This window comes from Caenorhabditis elegans, chromosome IV (genome assembly GCF_000002985.6).
Source record: "Caenorhabditis elegans chromosome IV".
NCBI classification, from domain to species: Eukaryota; Metazoa; Nematoda; class Chromadorea; order Rhabditida; family Rhabditidae; genus Caenorhabditis; species Caenorhabditis elegans.
The window spans coordinates 9,069,433-9,087,804 of NC_003282.8; the positions used below are offsets into that span (position 1 = coordinate 9,069,433).

At 34.0% G+C, this 18,372-nt stretch overlaps 4 protein-coding genes and 2 non-coding genes across 12 annotated transcripts; 4 read left to right on the plus strand and 2 right to left on the minus strand.

The window, feature by feature from the left end:
* Positions 1 to 570: 570 nt before the first annotated feature.
* Positions 571 to 4,190, plus strand: nhr-11 (the record flags this gene model as incomplete). Of its 5 annotated transcripts, none has more annotated exons than NM_001268430.4 (11): positions 571 to 649; positions 729 to 813; positions 1,256 to 1,321; positions 1,600 to 1,820; positions 2,543 to 2,773; positions 2,881 to 3,012; positions 3,062 to 3,126; positions 3,174 to 3,305; positions 3,352 to 3,467; positions 3,788 to 3,936; positions 3,987 to 4,185. In NM_001268430.4, the coding sequence occupies 11 exons, from the start codon at positions 578 to 580 to the stop codon at positions 4,086 to 4,088; spliced, it is 1,371 nt and encodes a 456-aa protein (NP_001255359.1). The 5 variants fall into 5 exon arrangements, 4 of the variants coding, with proteins under 4 accessions (NP_001255359.1, NP_001041063.1, NP_001041064.2 ...); NM_001047598.3 differs by having other exon boundaries at positions 578 to 649; positions 1,247 to 1,321; positions 3,987 to 4,190; NM_001047599.4 differs by lacking the exons at positions 571 to 649; positions 729 to 813; positions 1,256 to 1,321 and having other exon boundaries at positions 1,719 to 1,820; positions 3,987 to 4,088.
* Positions 4,191 to 5,240: 1,050 nt separating this feature from the next.
* Positions 5,241 to 7,139, plus strand: mppb-1 (Mitochondrial-processing peptidase subunit beta). The gene is made up of 9 exons (NM_069175.9): positions 5,241 to 5,277; positions 5,324 to 5,446; positions 5,496 to 5,582; positions 5,643 to 5,772; positions 5,826 to 6,211; positions 6,295 to 6,399; positions 6,455 to 6,574; positions 6,626 to 6,722; positions 6,771 to 7,139. Exons 1-9 carry the CDS (start codon positions 5,245 to 5,247, stop codon positions 7,064 to 7,066), a joined length of 1,377 nt encoding a protein of 458 aa, NP_501576.2. The 5' UTR covers positions 5,241 to 5,244; the 3' UTR covers positions 7,067 to 7,139.
* Positions 7,069 to 9,137, minus strand: mans-4 (alpha-1,2-Mannosidase; the record flags this gene model as incomplete). Of its 2 annotated transcripts, NM_001268432.3 has the most annotated exons (7): positions 7,069 to 7,300; positions 7,343 to 7,943; positions 7,991 to 8,303; positions 8,356 to 8,486; positions 8,533 to 8,718; positions 8,775 to 8,975; positions 9,024 to 9,137. In NM_001268432.3, the coding sequence occupies 7 exons, from the start codon at positions 9,049 to 9,051 to the stop codon at positions 7,162 to 7,164; spliced, it is 1,599 nt and encodes a 532-aa protein (NP_001255361.1). The 2 variants fall into 2 exon arrangements, with proteins under 2 accessions (NP_001255361.1, NP_001255362.1); NM_001268433.3 differs by lacking the exon at positions 9,024 to 9,137 and having other exon boundaries at positions 7,162 to 7,300; positions 8,775 to 8,949.
* Positions 9,138 to 9,777: 640 nt separating this feature from the next.
* Positions 9,778 to 10,027, minus strand: ZC410.9. The gene has a single exon (NR_101942.1). It is a non-coding gene; the product is annotated as a small nucleolar RNA ZC410.9 (small nucleolar RNA).
* Positions 10,028 to 10,847: 820 nt separating this feature from the next.
* Positions 10,848 to 10,868, plus strand: 21ur-13391. The gene has a single exon (NR_056353.1).
* Positions 10,869 to 12,922: 2,054 nt separating this feature from the next.
* twk-8 (Potassium channel domain-containing protein) lies at positions 12,923 to 18,147 on the plus strand. Of its 2 annotated transcripts, none has more exons than NM_001028426.5 (13): positions 12,923 to 13,005; positions 13,135 to 13,233; positions 13,673 to 13,762; positions 13,829 to 13,944; positions 14,288 to 15,010; positions 15,106 to 15,251; positions 15,340 to 15,581; positions 15,637 to 15,746; positions 15,790 to 15,868; positions 16,119 to 16,229; positions 16,280 to 16,444; positions 16,947 to 17,236; positions 17,889 to 18,147. In NM_001028426.5, the coding sequence occupies exons 1-13, from the start codon at positions 12,931 to 12,933 to the stop codon at positions 17,908 to 17,910; spliced, it is 2,268 nt and encodes a 755-aa protein (NP_001023597.1). In that variant the 5' UTR covers positions 12,923 to 12,930; the 3' UTR covers positions 17,911 to 18,147. The 2 variants fall into 2 exon arrangements, with proteins under 2 accessions (NP_001023597.1, NP_001023596.1); NM_001028425.6 differs by having other exon boundaries at positions 12,929 to 13,005; positions 17,847 to 18,131.
* Positions 18,148 to 18,372: the final 225 nt, after the last annotated feature.

Consider the following 18,372-nt stretch of genomic DNA (forward strand, 5'->3'; position numbering starts at 1 on the left):
ATTCATTCAAATGTCTTATTTCAAAACAAGTATTAATATAATAATATTTAAATCTTCATATTATTCTTCATTTCCTAATCCTTTCAAAACAAACATTTTATTGTTTTGCTGATCTTCAAAAAAGATCAATTGATTATTCTTCTCATTTGACGTACTATAAGCCCCACCTCCTTACCCCACCCTTTCCGAAAACGTAGGCGGAGTCAATTTAGGGTGACTGTTCATAGAGGCCAAAAAGAAATCGAAACGCTTCAGAGAACGATTAGTTTAAGAGCAAATGTCCTCAACTGAACTCATCTGTGATGTGTGCTTCGATGAGCTTGATCACCGGAAAAGAGCAGATATAAGAGCCAAAAATTTGCAAACCTTTTCACATTTTCTTAGAATTTGCAGTTTCAGATGTTTCTAGAGTTTGTTCCTTGGTAATTGAATTTTTTTGGTAAGAAAATTTTTTTTTTGCTTTTCTTAAGTCAACTTTTTTGGTTTCAAGATATCTAAGAATCCAGCTTCTCTTGCCTTAACATCTTTAACCTTTCATCTGCTTTTATTCAAATATGAATTTTTAAAGTGTTTTCAGATGGGACCATTGTGTGCCGTTTGTGAATCGCCTACTGCTTTCACTCTACATTTTGGAGGGAGATGTTGTAAAGTGAGTTAAATCATTTTGGCGAAGAATTATACACATTTTGATTCTTGATTGCTCCCCATATTCAAATTTTTATTTCTAGGCATGTGCTGCATTCTTCCGTCGAACAATTGCTCTTGATCTGAAATATGAGTGTGCTGCAGATGATCCTTGTGAAATACATTTCAGTAAGTTAAATATTCTAAGCGACTGAATAGTTTATTTTAAAACCAATTATGTTCCAAAATGGTGTTTCCTCTTTTTTTGTTTCTAGACATGTGTACTGTATTTTGTTTGTTACTATCTGATAAGAATGTTATCAAAAAAAAAGCACGAAGTTTTATCAGTAGTTTAGTGTACTTTGTTCCCAGCTGAAACTGATTGGACAAAGAGCACGAAACACCATTAAAAACCGGTAAGATGAGGGTACAATGAAGCGGACATGAATATTGAAATTTGCCGGAGTGTGAAAAACTGATAAGAAAAGAAGTTGGTTGATTTCTGTAAGTTAGGTACAGTAATTGTGAAGCACTAATGAATCAAAACATTCAAAAGCTGTGATCTGGGAAATCCAGATTATCTTTTCATAATTGTGACAGGCAACCTTCAATTGAAGTTTAGAATTTCCAGGCATGCGTCTTGTATGCAGAGAGTGCCGTCTTCGCAAATGCTATTCAGCTGGAATGAGATCCGAATGTAAGTTTCAACGTCCATGAGGGCAGCACAATTCTTACTTCAGTAAGGAAGATTTGCTGTAATGAAAACATACTTTTTAGAAAATAATGAAACTGAACACTCATTTTTGTATTAGTACTATTAGTAAATCTTTCAATAAAATATGCGCCTTGTCTGTGATCAGGTCGTAGTCATTAATTGTGCCAACACGAATAAATGGCAAAAAACATACTGCACCGTTCACATTGATAACTAGATTTCTAAATCCTGTAATTTATTAATACTTTATAATGTTTCAGTAGTTCGTTCCAAGCGCGAAAACTTTGCATGCACCCGTCGGAAGGATTCCCGAAACAATTCAGATGCAGCACCGAACAGTAATTCTCCATCAACAAGACAGTCTTCGAGCCCAGAAGAAATGGATGACTGGTCATTTCAAATGTTTGAGGAGAAGCCTAAAATAGAAGATCTTCCATTAACACCTTCTATATCTCATCCACCATTACCAACTCAGCTAATGGTATGTTAAACAAGAGTTTATGGTCAGAGAGAGGAAGAGAACATGCATACTTTGTACTTTGACCCGTCTCTCAATGAGTAATGCAATTAGATGATGTTCTCTTACACAGACCAGTAGACTAACTCATCTTTTGATATTCGCCCTTTTTGGGAAAACCCCTTAACTTTGTTTGTATGTTGATTTGATCTTTGAAGTTTTTCCATGCTTTTTGGTGGCTTGATTGCAGGCTAAGAGTACTGTAGATAAAGCGGATGGACCGGTTTTGCAAATAAAATTGTCTTGAATGATGTTGGGAAATTAAGAGGGAATGAGACGGTGGAAGGAGAAGCCTGACGGAAAATGGGTATTGTAAACGGGGCCTTTTTGCACTTACGATAGGGTAATAATTTTTAAAGACGGACTGCAATTGTTCATAAGATATTTAAAAAGAAAATATACTCTCAGACTTTAAATGACGCTTTTCTACTCTTGAAGGATCTATATGTAGATCTCTAAATCACTGCAATTTTTCAAATGTGAATTCTACATTTTTATTTGCAGTGACAGAATACTTTTTGCAAGGACATATTTTTCTACTCTTTAGACACTGATTTCAGGATAAATGTGCTAAAATTATAATTGGTTTTGAGTGTCTAAGAATAACTTGACTTCCGTTTTTTCAAGCATTATGAAAGATTGATGTTTCCTTTAGATTCCAGAGTGTAATTGAAACTGATTTTCAGCCAGAAGAATCTTCACGAACATCGTCATTTGATGGGGGATACTGTTCATCTTATCCATCATCATCAGCAGCCACCCATCCATCTCCACCTGGAATGTTATATTCAATTGAAAACAATTCAATTTTACAATACTATCATTCAATGGAAACTGGATTATGCTCGAAAAGAAGAATAATGTACACAAATACTGGTATGGACTTCATTCTGGATACTCATGCAAATTTGCAATGTGTAAGTTTTCATGATCATATTTTTAATTTATAGTTACACTTCTATGAAATTATTATTTAATGGCGAATCAGTTTGTGAAAATTCTCAGCATTTCTCATTATTTTCAGCCGTTCACAGTCAATGATCTACGCCCACACGATTACCGAAATTTTCGTGGAATGCTCAGACATGATTTTGTAATGCTTTTTGACTACGCAACACGATTTCCAGAGTTTAATAGTTTTACGAGTCATGAGAAAGTGAGTTAATACTACGCAATTAGGCTTCTCAAATTATTATTTTCTGCAGAATATGTTCTATCGGCAAATTGTTGCTGTTGATTTTATATTGTCTTCCGCATATTACACGGCAAAGTAAGTTTTTTTTAGAAATGACTAAAATGAAAATAAAATGATTTCAGACTCGGTCAAGCACATCGTCAAATGGTATTGACAAATGGTGAATATCTGAATATGGATCCTTTACCAATGTCCGGAAATGAAATTGATGCCAGACGATATTTTGATTGCGATGAGGACTTTTCAAAGTATAGGTAACTGTTCTGCTACAACAATTACAATAATTGCATATAATTTCAGAGCTCTAATGCCAATGCACATCGCCATTTGGGAAGAAAGCATCGTCCCATTTTCCAAACTGAATGTCACTTTTGAAGAATTTTGTTTGTTGAAGGCACTTACAGTATGGCAAGCTAGTGAGTTATTTTTTCACGTTTCAGAGATAGCTTAACTTGTGTTTGAAACTCTTACCACTTTTTTTCCAGGCGGGTGTTTATTTAGTGTTAATTTTTAAATTCATCATTTTCTCGTAAAATAAACTCATATTTTGGCAGTAGGCAGGTGAAGGTGGCATATCAGACAGATATTTTTGTGTCTACACGGAGGAGTGACTCTGCCAAAGTGATTAACACATTTAGATTTGTTTTAAATAAAAATTCAAATACGATATACATAAGTTCATAATCTTTTTAAAAAAATGTATTCAACTTTCAAATTAATCCTTCAATAATTTCAGCATACTTCAAGCTAACTGAAAATGGCCGTGAAAAATGTCGTAGACAAAGGAATATCATAATTGGCTTTCTATCAAAAATGTGTCATTCACCAGGTGGAGGCGGAGAGCATCGTGTTGGAGAACTTCTGATGAGTATGAATTATCTCAGGGTTTGTTTATTTTTGTATAACAGCTATCCAGCAAACAAAGGATATTACAGGAATCTGCTCAAAAACTCACAACTTCTTACGTGATGCTCACAGTTTTCAATGTTCTCAACTGTGATTCAATGCTTCATGAAATGCTTAATTTTCAATACTAGCTAAATATTTGTGTGAAAGTGTTTTATTATGTTCAAATTTTATTGTTTTATCATGATCGTCAATAAAACAAGGGCAAATACTGTTTTACTACTTGATCTCTTACTACGTGATCTCTTTTACTATGATTTGCATACATAGATCTTTTACGACGTTTTACTCTTTTGCTACAACCGTATTTTTTACTCCGTTATCCCATTTCGATCTTTTGCTACAGTTTGTATCTTTTGTTACGGTGGACATTTTTACTACAATGACAAGGATTGTATCCTTTACTAATGATTTTTTACTACATACGAATTAAAAATTAATTTTCATAGTACATATATTCTAGATATGAACAAATGTATGAATATTTTTTAAAAATGCATAGGTCACAGTTTTAGTTTGTTCTCAAGTAGTTCTAGTAAATTTCAGTTGTTTTCTTTTGATGGGATACTGAGTTGGAGTTCATGGAGAGATACTGTTGGGTTACTGTAGTTGTACTGTGGTAGTAAGAGTTTTCAGATTATATCGTTTTTTTTTTTAATTTCTAGAAATTGATTCATTATGAAATGATCAGAACTTATTATGAACATTTGGCTCTAGATATTAAAAAAACACGATATGCTCTTTTGTTCTCTTGTAATCATGAATAAGGATCGCTAGATACCCACTCCTGTTTGTGCGCGATTATAAATAATCCCCGAAAGGACATTTCCAAAATTACCGTTTCCCTGGACATCGTTTTCCAAAAATACAAGCTCTAAACGAGAGCCCCTTGATGTTTTTTATTTGGTTCGAAATTTTATATGTCTGCATAATCTGAAAAATTAATTGGAAATTCCGAAGTTATGAAATACCGCGTGCAATTGTTCAAAATCTTTTATTCAAACTTCCGCCTTTTTGCCCGCGGCGGCCGCGTTTGTGAAAGTTCTTCCATTCGCTACGTACACCTCGTGGACAAAGTTAATTTCACTTTTTTAGAAGCATTTTCTGCAATTCTGTTCAATTTTTGTTTAATTCGTTACTCTAATCGTTTTGTTGTATCAATGTCAGCAAAAAGATTTTTATTCCAGTATTACGTAGATTTGTTTGTGTTTAGCCGACAAATTGAGCTTCACTATTGCGTAACCATTGTTTCCTTGAAAATAGAGCATATAAATTTTTTTCAGATAAATGTACAGAAGACTAGCCTCCGGCTTATATCAGGTAATTTAAACAATTTTGTTTACAGTGAAAGTAATTTATTTTTCAGACTTCCCAAAGAAGAATCGCACAAGTTCAGCCGAAATCAGTATTTGTCCCAGAAACAATTGTAACGACACTTCCGAATGGGTTCAGAGTTGCAACAGAAAACACAGGTGGATCTACTGCTACTGTAATTATTTTTCCTAAATTATTTGTTTGTTCAAAGCTATTTTTATTAGATCGGAGTATTTATTGATGCCGGCAGTCGCTACGAGAATGAGAAAAACAATGGAACAGCTCATTTTCTAGAGCATATGGCGTTCAAAGTTAGTTTAATTTAATTTTTAGAAAATTTTGAATTTCATATAAAAATCCGAATTTTTCAGGGAACGCCTCGCCGGACTCGAATGGGATTGGAGCTTGAAGTTGAAAATATTGGAGCTCATCTAAATGCGTACACTTCTAGAGAAAGCACGACGTATTATGCTAAATGTTTTACAGAAAAGCTTGACCAATGTAAGAAATAAAATTATTAATGCAATTTTTAAAATATCTATTCCGAATTGCAGCCGTCGATATTCTTTCGGATATTCTTCTGAACAGCAGTCTTGCCACTAAAGATATCGAAGCAGAACGTGGTGTAATTATTCGAGAAATGGAAGAAGTTGCACAAAACTTTCAAGAAGTTGTATTTGATATTCTTCATGCTGATGTTTTCAAAGGAAATCCTCTTTCCTATACAATTCTTGGTCCAATTGAATTAATTCAAACAATCAATAAGAATGATCTTCAAGGATATATTAATACACATTATCGAAGTGGCAGAATGGTATTAGCAGCAGCCGGAGGTGTCAATCATGATGCGATTGTTAAAATGGCAGAAAAATATTTCGGAGAGCTCAAGCATGGAGATTCTTCAACTGAATTCGTCCCAGCCACTTACAGTCCCTGTGAAGTCAGTTTTTGTTTGAATAAATTCGCTATCAGCAAATATTAAATAGAATTAACAAAATATATTTTTAAATGTTTACATTTCAGGTTCGAGGTGACATTCCAGATCTTCCAATGTTGTACGGAGCGATGGTTGTCGAAGGAGTATCTTGGACCCATGAAGATAATCTTGCCCTTATGGTGGCTAATACGGTACTTTTTTAAAAAATATTTTTATAACTTAGAAGTTGATAGTTCATCATTCCAGCTAATGGGTGAATACGATCGTATGCGTGGATTCGGCGTGAATGCTCCAACTCGCTTGGCTGAAAAATTGTCACAAGACGCAGGAATTGAGGTTTTCCAATCATTTAACACGTGCTATAAAGTAATGAATTCCTGGGAAAAAAAACTCTTTTTACATATTTCTGTAATTCAGGAGACAGGATTAGTTGGAACTTATTTCGTAGCTGCTCCGGAATCCATCGACAATCTTATTGATTCAGTTCTTCAACAATGGGTTTGGCTTGCGAACAGTGAGTTTTTATTTAACATAGTCCTGAGTCAACATCTTTCATTTCCAGACATTGATGAAGCAGCGGTTGATCGTGCCAAGCGCTCCCTGCATACGAATCTACTCCTAATGCTCGATGGCTCAACTCCAGTCTGTGAAGATATTGGTCGACAACTCCTTTGCTACGGTCGTCGGATACCAACTCCAGAATTACATGCCCGAATCGAATCAATCACAGTCCAGCAGCTCCGAGATGTTTGCCGACGTGTATTCCTTGAAGGACAGGTCTCTGCAGCAGTTGTTGGAAAGACGCAGTATTGGCCAGTTAATGAAGAAATTCATGGAAGATTGATCAGAATGCAATAGATACATGTGTTATAGTTTATTTGTTAGACAAACGTTTTGTTTTTGGTAAAAATAAATTCTAAAAACCCGTCAAAAAGTGAAAAATACAGCATCAGTCAATTGTAAATTGGAAGTGGGTGGGCTTCAGTGTTGAGAACCCATCGATCGAGTGGAAGGATTTCTTGATCATCAGCCATTAGAAGGTAAAGGTATTTGAGGGTCTCAGCAAGGAAGAATGATTCCATTTTGTCACGTCTGAATTTGAATGATTAAAAATTAAACAAAATGCTGACAAACCTTTTGATCTTCTTTCTGAGCACATTGTCAATTGAGCTGTATCCACCAGTTTCCACTTTTGCATACTTTTCAATCGACTCAAAAGCTTTCCATCCCCACTCTTGATATTTCTTATCTTTAGTAACACGATACAAATAGAACCACGCTTCAATTGCTTCTGGACGGAGAAGTGAATGAGCATCAAGATTCTTCACATAAGTATCCGCTTGTGTCATATCAGAACTATCCTCCATATTGAAATGTATTATTTCTGGTCCAAGTCCTGTTGGATTTTCATACATTTTATGACAAACATTTCCAATATTTTTAGCCATTTCCAAATGTTCATTGTCATGATCAAGACCATTTAAATGGGAAAGTACAAGAGATCCGGAAAGGAAACAGACAAGGTGATCCATTTTTGGATAGAACTGTGCCAATTCGGTTATTTCACCGAGAAACCAGATGCTATTCGGCTGAGATTGTCTATAGAGATGCTTTTTCATGGCGGCAATGGATTGAATGAAGTCGTCACGCAGCCAATCAATTGATTTTTTGGTTTGAAGCCATTGCTTGATAAGATATTCGTAGTAGCTGTCAGCACGAGCTCCAAGAGTAATACCTAAAAAGAAGAAGAATTTTGTTAAATTAGTTGATATTCAAACAAACTTGATTTTTTGAATTCTCCTTTTCCGTCAATGTAAAATGGGCACAGTCCATCCATCTTTTTACATCCAACATTGTGAACATGCTCCGATGCTCCGAACGCCACATCTTCATACTTTTGATCACCGGTCAAGGCTGTCAAGTCTCTGAATTCCAATTGTAAAGTGGTGGCTTCAGCTAAAGAAGAAAGATCGCGATTTGGACTGCAAGCATTCCCGTTATCTAGGTTTACATCACTTTTTGGTATTAGTGAAGACGATTTAGTGAAGGCTTTGATCAAATTATCTCCAAGCTGAGTAGCTTTTTCAAGGAGCGCCTGAAATAATTTTAATTAGTTTTTTTGTTTTATATACAGATTTTCGTCTTACTTCTTCTCCTGTCAGATGATACCCACTCAACAGTCCACCGAGAACTCGAATTGTGGTCTCGAATACATTAACGCTTCTGGCTGGAGACACGTTCAGATTTTCCCGAATCCATTCAACACCATCGCGAGTTTCTGGAAATTAATTTTTTTTAAATTCAATTATAAAATTTCAAAATACCTTCTTCCAATCCCATTATTATCGCAGTATCTAAACTATCTATAATGGTAAGTCCAAGCCCAAAAGAATCGTCAAATCGCTTTGAAACTGGGCGAAGTTCATCATGACCCCATGCATACTTTTTATATCCAGACCAAGCATGCTGGAATGCTCGTACAATGGCTTTTTGTCTTTCATTCGTAGGACCTGAAAAACTAGGATTTTTAAACTTAAAAATAGAATTCATGAAATCAAAAAAAAACCTTGAAAAACTGGCGGCGCTCTTTTCAACTTGGTTGCCTTTGGTGTGCCATATGTTTCATTCGAATTTTGTCGATTTGCCGAGTTTGTTCCAAAAAATTTCTGTCTTCTAGGATTGAGAAGTTCTGCTGGTCCAGCTAGATTCAGATAAAGTGCAAGAAATACGAGTAGTTGCATATAAGCAATGAATAAAATAAAGAGAGCTGTAAATAAGTATGAATTGTACACAGCGAAATAGAAGAAAAACTAACTTTTTCGATTAATTTTTATGCGAACCATCGGAAAATGATAACTTTACGTTAATAAAGTCAAATAATTTTTAATAAAAGAGTCTGTGTCGAATTAACTGAAAAAACAGCGTGGAAAGAGTTGTGGAAACAGTGTTTTTAAATTAATTTATAAATTTGGTTTTTCAGCTGGTCGAGAAACCGAGCGTTCAAATTCTAGTCCACGAAAAAAAACGTGGAAGTTTAAAATTCATTAGAAACTTACCTACGTGATTTTAGTAAGGTTTTTTGCATGTAAAAACAAACGTGTAGTTATTTGAACTGAAAAATCGCAAATCAAGGTGTCGCTGTAAAGTTCAGTTTATCAGCGATTTCTATCCGTTATTTTTCGTTTCACATGTAATGAAAACGGACGAAAAAACAGCTGAAAGCGGAGGCAAGAGAACAAAAATTGACGCACAATTTGTTTGGAACGATTTATAAGTTTCCAATGTTTAGTTCCTACTTCAAGTTTATGAAGTAATAGCTATAGCGTTATGTATTAAGACTCTGTGTGGCTAACTATAAGTTTAACCGTTTTGCAGACAATAAGGCATCATTGTCACGCTTGGTCAATGTATCATTTTTAATGTTCAACCAATGCTCCATTCATCATTTTACCGACTCATACAGTTCTGATGTGTATCTTCAGAAGCAAGAATCTGAAATTTTTGAGAAACACCCAAAGTACAAAAATACAACCAGCTGGTTATTTTTGAATGTATGGTGCATTTTTTCATGCATTGTGGTGAAACAAATCCGTGCTGTGCGGCTCTTAAAAAAAGTCGGCTCTCGGCTCGAGAGCCGAGAGACGCACAGCACTGAAACAAATTATAAATAACAAGTTTGAAACCATAGAAATTGAAATTGTATTCCACACAATTATTTTCCCAAATTTAGGTGGTGACACGAAACAGACTCAGCCAATGCTTTTGCCCTTCTTATATAAACCTCAGTTTTCCTCACATCCGTACAAATCGTTTTCTTATGCTCTCCAACTCATTCTGAGCCGCCAACTGTTTTCTATTGGATAGCATCAGTGTACCTGCGTCTCTTCGTCCTACACACTCTCTTCGTTCCTTTTTTGTTTCAACAATGTTTTGGGTCTTTCGTAATTGCGACATTGATCCTACCTCTTGTCTCATTTTGTTTTCCTAATGGTTTACAAAATGATTTTATGCATTTTCTGAAACTCGATAGATGTAAAATTTGAAAACGTATAACATATATGTTCTTGAAAATAGGTAACAGGCGTTTTTATTTTTCCAGTAAAATTTCTCCGTTCAAAACATTTCAAAATTTAACACCAAACTTATAATATATTGAAAAAAAACTATTTGAACTTTAAAGCAAAAAAATAGTTCTAGACGGAGGTTGTCACCTAGACCTAAACTGGAACAGTTTTGCAATAATCAGATTTTGCTATAAAATATACTTAATTTGTTTCATTGTGCCTAATACAAAATAAGGTGTTATATTCTGAATAATTTATTTAATTTATCATGAACCGAAAGGCATTAGCTTGTATAATACAATCCTCAAAGAATACTGTATTATCAATATTCTATTGGTTTTGAGTAGCGAGTTTTTTTTGTTTTCCATTTCCTTTTCTTTTTTAAGGAACTGAAACGACGGAAAGTTTGGTGATAAAAATGATTGGGAGAAAGTCAGAATAAAGTACCGTACTCCAACATGGTAAACACATTTTCCTGCAATCATTTTGGTAATTTTACTGTTTGACAAAGTTATAGGTACCAAATATAACAGTTTCCCAATATTTATTTCATCCGTTCCCTTATCACCGTCTGCTCCAAATTTCTCATCTTAACACGTCTGCGTATCCATGAAAATATTGTTGTTTATGAAGTGATACATGTCGAAAACGAAGTGCGGGCACCAAACGAAACGCGATGAGTCCAGACTCGACCGACGGTGACCGTGTCTAATGTCTCTCTGATTTGTAGTATCTCTAGATTAGATGATGATCAGCGCGTGGGATGAAGACAGGGAAAAGGAAGGAGCTCTACCAGACGATTTGACAAGAGATATAGATGAGGGAGGAGAAGTGATATCAGCACAACCCCAAGGGTGTCGTTTCAAAAATAATGTTTTGATTGTTAATTTATTGGTTCTATTAGAATTTTAATGCAGTACTGAACATTTCAAGTTTATTGAGTTAGTTAGTTTCTATAAAAAAATTTTTAAAAACACTGAATATAATTGGAAAGTTATTGTAAATTGTTTAGATGAAAAAGTTCTTTCGTGATAGAAAAAAAAATTAGAAAATTTTAAATCTAAAATGTTTATTTTCAAAAATATTGCTAAAATTTGTTCCGTCCTAATAGTGAAATATATTCTGAAATTAATTCCAAAACTTATTTCCAATCCTTACCAAACAATTCCAAAACTTTGAAAATTTAAAAGAAATTATATTTTAATAAAATAGTTTTAAATAATTTGATTCTTTTAAGACAATTATATAAATTAATTTTCTGTAAATATACATCGGTAGGCAGGCGTTGTCAGGCCCCCCCGTGCCCCTGCCGCTGAAAGCCCAGTTTTTAGAGATCAATTCGTATCAATTTAAGCATTCGTAATGCATATTAATCTGTCATAATTTTTGTAAAAATCCGTCAGAACTAACCGTCAGAGCAAACCAGTTTTTTGTAAAGTGAAAAATTATTCTTACATTTGTTTTCAAATAAAATCTCGAAATGTTCTCACGGATTATTCTGTTTATCCCAAGGTAAAGTAGTTATTTCTCCGGAACCTTCTATAAATTGTCATTAGTTGGACCAGCAGACACTTATTGTCCCTCTAGGTCACATGTTCCATCTCTTTTTCACTTTTCTTTGATTTTTTCCCCGTTTGAAACCGATTTGTATCATTGTTCCTCTTTCTCTTCATTCAAACTACTATCAATCTGGCGCCGGGCTCCCTTCATTCGGATTGATTTAATTTCATTTCAAAATGTGTAAAATCACTTCTCGATCTCTCTTCCAATCTTTTTTCATTTCGCCACTGAATCTATTTCAACTAATGGCTTTGATGACACTTTTTACATTCGGAGATCTTTGTGTTCTAGTTGAGAGTCCATCACGTTTCCCCTTTATTCTTTTGAATTTGTATCTTGATGAGCTGTACGACTAGACAAGAACATAAAGTGGGTAATGAGAAGTGATAAGTGGGATGTAGTTTTGAAAAGGCTCACTGATAACATCAGACATGTTTTATTGTCAAAAATAAGTGTTTTCTATTACCGCTCCCATCGGTTTTTTTTTTGAAAATTCACTGTTTCAAGGATTTCTATAAACTTTAAGGTGCTTAGAGTAATTTTATGTTCATAAGACTTGTAACAATTTTTATTATGCGGTATATAATTATTAGATAAGACTTTTTTTTTAATTTTCCCTTTCAACGCTTCCTCAGTTTCAAAATTCAGTTTCGTGCTGCATCAATTTTTTTAGAATGTTTCTAAGTACTGTACTGTACAAGTACTGTAGTAATGTACATATTCTACCATTATCTTCGTATATTGTTTTAAAAATTTTTTCCGACTTACGTGATTGGAAGACTCGGCAAAAAGATAAGAATTATCTAGACATGTTTTATGTGGTTTCTCAAAGTTCAAAAAGACATAAAAACTACTAACAAGTCTTTTTTCCAGGCATTCTTACGACTTTAGAATTTCATTCATTTTTCGAATATTTGTAGGCACATCTGTTCTCTATTTTTTGCTGTTTCAACATATTCATATTAATATGTTTGCTATTTTGTTCTTTAAACAAGTTTTCTTGAATTCTAACTAAAATCCAATCATTTTATATCAACGCGTATTTCATTATCTATCAACTTGTAAGGAGAATTACTCATTTTCTAATTCATTTTAGCCATGCCGGTGCTTTTACGAGCCGTCGGATTTGGGAGATCTTCCAATACCAACCGGAATTTACGGCCCAGCTCGGGGGTGAGTTTTTTGTACAATTTAAATTTTTGTCAAAGGTTTGAGTCTAAAATCACAATTACGATCAGAATAAAAATCAAATAAATAATATTTTCAATTCTTTAAATTTCAATTTAAAAACGGTTTTTGCAGGCATCCGGCGACCGTCTTCGTAGACCATCTCAGATGTCAGCAGGAGCACAATCATCTGCAACAAGACATTCACAAGGAGACAAAGATAAAGTGGTACAGGTTAGAAAATATTTTGTACGAGAAAATTTAAAGCAATTGAAAAATTAAAGTGAGTATTAAAGAAAGCCATAAGGCATTCGAAAAACCAGTTTGAAGAAAATGGACAACGAGTTTGACAGGAAAAACGACTAACTTAATATTTTTAAAGTATTAAATATCAACTATTTCTTCTAATGCTAAAAATTGGAAATTAAAAAAAATAAATCCAAAAATCAAGATATTTCAAATTCTAGCACAAAGAATCGACCGATTACTACGGAGCATCTCAGTACATAGAATACAAAAGGGTATCCCAAATATTCACATTTTGCTTTCATTTTTGTCTTTTACCCCATATTTAACACTTTATTTTTTCCTATCCAATTTTAGAAGCTTTGTAGATACCGCATTTAATGCACGGGGTCGTAAGGAAAATATAATTTGAACTATAAATTTTCAGAGTCGAATTCATGATCAAGAACCAGAAGTAAAAGAACCTGAAACATGGGGTAATAGATTTCATCGAATGTATAAAGAATACCATATAAAGGTTGGTTTTATTTATTTCTTGGACATTTATCTAAACTGATATAAACTATTGAATTCATACTTGCAGTATCTGTTCCCATTGATATTCATCATGTTTTACATGTTAATTGGTGCAATTATATTTTATTTATTAGAAAGTGGAACAGCTGAAGATGCGGCAAATGAAGAAGATTATAAATATAAGTGAGTGAAATTTCATGAATACTGCAAAAACTGCATGAATTTTTATTTAGTGGTTGTGCATCAATGAGAATATTGTATAAGTATGCTAAAAATGGGTCAGAAAACTTATAATCTTCTAAAAAGCACCCTAAAATGTTATACATTTTTTGACATGTTTATAAAAAACAATTTTTGATCGAATTTCAAAATTATAATGGGCGAAATCTGAGTGCATTTCACTTTCTGACTGCAAACATGTTTTTTTTAATTTTGAAATGTTTATTTATTTTGGCAATTTTAACAAAGTACTAACTGTGAAAATTTCGTTCTAAAAACTCATGTACAAAATCCATTAAATTTTCAGACGGGAACGTCGATTACTACTTCTCCGAATGGAAGAATTAGTTCAAGACACTGCGAGTCGTCGCCGAGCGTATCGAAAAAAGGCTTTAGAAGAAGCGATCGATAATTATGAACAAAAACTGGATTTTGCTGTTAAAAACGAATCACAATGGACGTTCATGTCAGCAATGTATTTTGCAGGAACTTTATTCACAACAATTGGATATGGAGATATTGCATGTATAACATCAGCTGGAAGAATTGCAACAGTTATCTATTCATGTGTTGGTATTCCATTTATGTTGATCACTTTGAACGACTTGGGAAAATTTCTTTACAATAATATTAATGGATGTGTTAAAGGATTCGAAGACTTCACGACATATTTAGGAGCTTTTAGACTTTGTAATAGAAGAGGAAATGGAAATTTTCAAAAAGGAGATGAACTTGTAACACTTGAAGCAGGTACAACTGGAACAACCGATGCACCTGAAGTGAGCTCATTGGCATCCGAATTAGGAAGTGAAAGAAATGAAAGTGATTATGAAGATATTGAAGATGAAGAAGAGAGATCAATGCCTAGAATGAGTGTGAAGGTTGCACTTGGCATCACCGTCGGATGGATTTTCTTCTGTTCGGCTCTTTTCAAACTTTGGGAAGATTGGTCTTATGGACAATCTTGTTATTTTATGTTTATCTCTTTGTCAACTATTGGATTGGGAGACGTTTCCGTACAAAGAAGAGAGTATGTTTTACTTTTGGCACAAGAAAAATAACACGAAACTAGTCTATAATTCAAATTTACAACTTTCCCATTTTCTTAAAATATTCTGATTTCAGTATGATGGTGCTTTGCTTTGTATTTGTCATTGTTGGACTTTCCCTGGTCAGTATGACAATTAATGTGATCCAAGTTGCACTTGAAGATTTCTATGTCAATTTGATTATGAAACTCATTTTGGATTATCAAGAGAAGATGGCTGCAGGTTAGAAAATATTTCGAGAGTTCAATTATAAACTTTCAAATTAACAATTCCACCAATTTTATTTATTTTTTAATTATACTTTTTCCAGGAGGAGATCAAATGGGAGCATCAGTTGGCATGATGAGAATGTGGGGAAATAATAAAACTGCGAAACTTTTGATGCCACTTTTGAGTAAAGAAAAAAAGAAGATTGCAATGGAAAAAGTTGAAGTAAAAGCGAAAAATAACGGAATCGAGGTTCCAGCTATTTTAACCGATTTGGATGAAAAATCAGGAATGCCAAAATTATTCCATATCGAAGAAAACACAGAAAACGAAGAGCCACCAAAGGTTAGTTGCATCTGAGAATTTGATTTCAAATGTGAAATCACGCTTCTTTTTTTAGATTCTCGAAGAACTCGTACAAAAACAAATAGAAATCGAGGAAGCCGCTGCTGAGAATGCCGTTCTTTTTGTTGCTCATGATGCAAATACTCAGACTGATATTCTTCAGCAGTAAGTTTTTAAACAAAATTAGATATCTCAAGTGTTGTTTCAGAGAAGAAAAGGGGCACCAAACTGATGAGAAGCAATATGGTGAAGAAGCTGTTCAAACTGAGGCAATGCAGAGTGATAATGTAGGTGTTTCATTAAAATTAATTGGAAGTTTTATTGGGAACATATGCAAAAGTTGTATTGCTTTTGAAACCAAAAAGTTGAAGCATGGTATATAAAATATATATCTACATCAAATTATACTTACAGATGTTTTGAAAAAATGTAGTAAAAATATTAACGTTTTTTTCTGTTTCATAATACGGTTTTGTTAAAAATTCAAAAATATAAATCGTAAACATAATCTGATAGTGAGTATTCTTCCAATTTCAGCAAGAATGTGAAACGCAAACAGAAGTTGTTCATAATTCGATTGCTGAAACTCAAACAGTTATAGTCGACTATTCGGAAGCTGATACAATGACCCAACCAGTGATAGTTAATGTAAGTCACACACAGCACTAGCACTTTAGTTGTAGGCACCACCATTTTAGGAATCTGATATGCAAACGGATTATGTGCAGACCAAAGAGGAAGAACTTCAAACATATATTGATAAAAATGATATGGAAACATTGACTGAAATTGAAACTAAGAATGTTCGAATTCAGACACCTCAGCCTGTCATTGAACAAAAATGCATACAGACTGAGGATTTGGTAAGTGAAAAAAGTATTAGGGGGAGCAATAATATTGTTCGTATTTTCTCAGTTTATATCCTTTCTCAAATATTTTTATGTGGTATCAATGAGTCAATGAGTAATGCAAAATATAAAGATACCATGCATTTACCTCGACTTCCAGACTGATTCATCCTCAAAACTTCGCTCGAAAAATTCCTTTTTTTTTTCGATTTTTTCGCATTTGCTAGGAAATCGGAATTTTAGTACTCCATGAGACATTGAACCAAAATTAGAACTGGGCAGCATAATATTTTTTCCCCCTTTTTGTTTAAAGAATGAGAAAAAATTACTGTTAAATTTTTGATATTTATACAACTAATGGTTTATCGAGTACTACTATTTCGATTTCCTAGAGAATCAAAAATTATTCATCACCCTAATACATATAACCTAACTTGTAAGAAAGAGTGTGATATTTCGTTTTCCAAAATATATTGTTCCAGAACTATTATAACAAAATCGAAAAATAATTTTTCAGCATGAAGACCGAAAGTCTCCATCAAAAATGTCATCAGCCAAGAAAAGACTGCGTCGAGCATTTGCGGGTAAATCAAAACCATCTCGAAACAGTGTTGAACATCCAGTGATGAGTGACTGGAAAGATGTAGAAGAGAGTGAAACAGCACCAGATGAGGAGGAAGAAGAAGAAATTGGATCCGTTGAATCACTTCATTGGGATCCAGTTGATGGAATGCATGCCGAAAAGCAGTTACCGGTGAAAAAGCTGAAAGCAATGTTTGATTCTCCAAAAGGACAACGAAAATTAGAGTGAGTTTTTTGGAATTATGTGAATGAGAATGATGAGAGAAAAAGCATGTTTTATCCGATTGAGAACAACATGATATATTCAGTTATTATTATTTAGAAAATATATAGAGCTCAGTTTTGCCCAGAAAATAAACTTTGTATAAGAAGTTGCACGGGTTTCTCACCGTTTGGAGACAAGTTCCTGCAAGAGTTTAACAACTTGTTGTCAAACTTTTGCTACTTTCTTTCAACATTTCGATGTTGAAAACATAATCTATCAAGTTTCTAGCAACACCGTGACAACGTTCGAAAACTTGGCAATTTAATCGAGCAGATTTGATTAGTTGACGAGTGTTGTCATAAACTTGCTCACCAAATGTCTAACTTTCTAGTTAATTCAAATGTAATTTCTTTTCCTCTTATTCGCTCAATATTTAGAACCTCTAATACGAAAAATATCGAGTTTTCTGAAATAGAATTCCTTCAATATATATTTTCAAAATTTTGCATCCAAAAATATCTCAATCGGATAATGCCCTTGTTCTGAAAACGTTTCCCCTGTTGTATCGCATCCAAAAACATCTCATCCACTTTGTCCATTGTCCATTGGCATGCGTTTGCCTGTTTTCAGAAGAAAGTATTCGTCATTCAATAAAAAACGAGAGAATTCGAGGTCCCGTAACAAATCGGAATAATTGTCATTCATCGTCATTGCACAATGTCATCTGATTTCTTCTCATCGTCACCTCATCTTCGAATCCAAGTCAGTGATCTCCGCCCATTTCTTTTCTCAACCCCATTTCTTTCATTTTTCGGGCTTTTTCATTGTTTTTATCGACAAATTTTACAGTTTCATTCTGAAAATTTGTATTTTTACTATTTATTGTTCTGCCCGGACACTTATATAAACTTGTTTTTCTCAAAATCAAAAAGTGAGAGATGAATACTGAAAACTGGAAAAGTGAAGAAATGGGAGCTACCTGAGCTTTCATGTAGGCAGAAAGTCATGTATTTTGGCTAGAAGAGTGCCTACTGTCACGGTACACACTCGCATGTCTTTCATTGTTCTAATGAACCCACAATTTAGGTTATACACAGCGTTGTGACAGAGCGCAGAAAATATTGTTTATCGTCCGTCGGATTTTGTCTCGATGAAC

Excerpts from the sequence above, each read along its gene's own strand:
- mppb-1 (NM_069175.9), top strand. The coding sequence starts at position 5,245 with ATGTACAGAAGACTAGCCTCCGGCTTATATCAG. Across the intron at positions 5,278-5,323 it reads TAGCCTCCGGCTTATATCAG|ACTTCCCAAAGAAGAATCGC; the intron begins GTAATTTAAACA and ends TTTATTTTTCAG. Across the intron at positions 5,773-5,825 it reads TACAGAAAAGCTTGACCAAT|CCGTCGATATTCTTTCGGAT; the intron begins GTAAGAAATAAA and ends TCCGAATTGCAG.
- twk-8 (NM_001028425.6), top strand. The coding sequence starts at position 12,931 with ATGCCGGTGCTTTTACGAGCCGTCGGATTTGGGAGATCTTCCAATACC. Across the intron at positions 13,763-13,828 it reads ATAAAGAATACCATATAAAG|TATCTGTTCCCATTGATATT; the intron begins GTTGGTTTTATT and ends TCATACTTGCAG. Across the intron at positions 15,869-16,118 it reads AGGCAATGCAGAGTGATAAT|CAAGAATGTGAAACGCAAAC; the intron begins GTAGGTGTTTCA and ends TTCCAATTTCAG.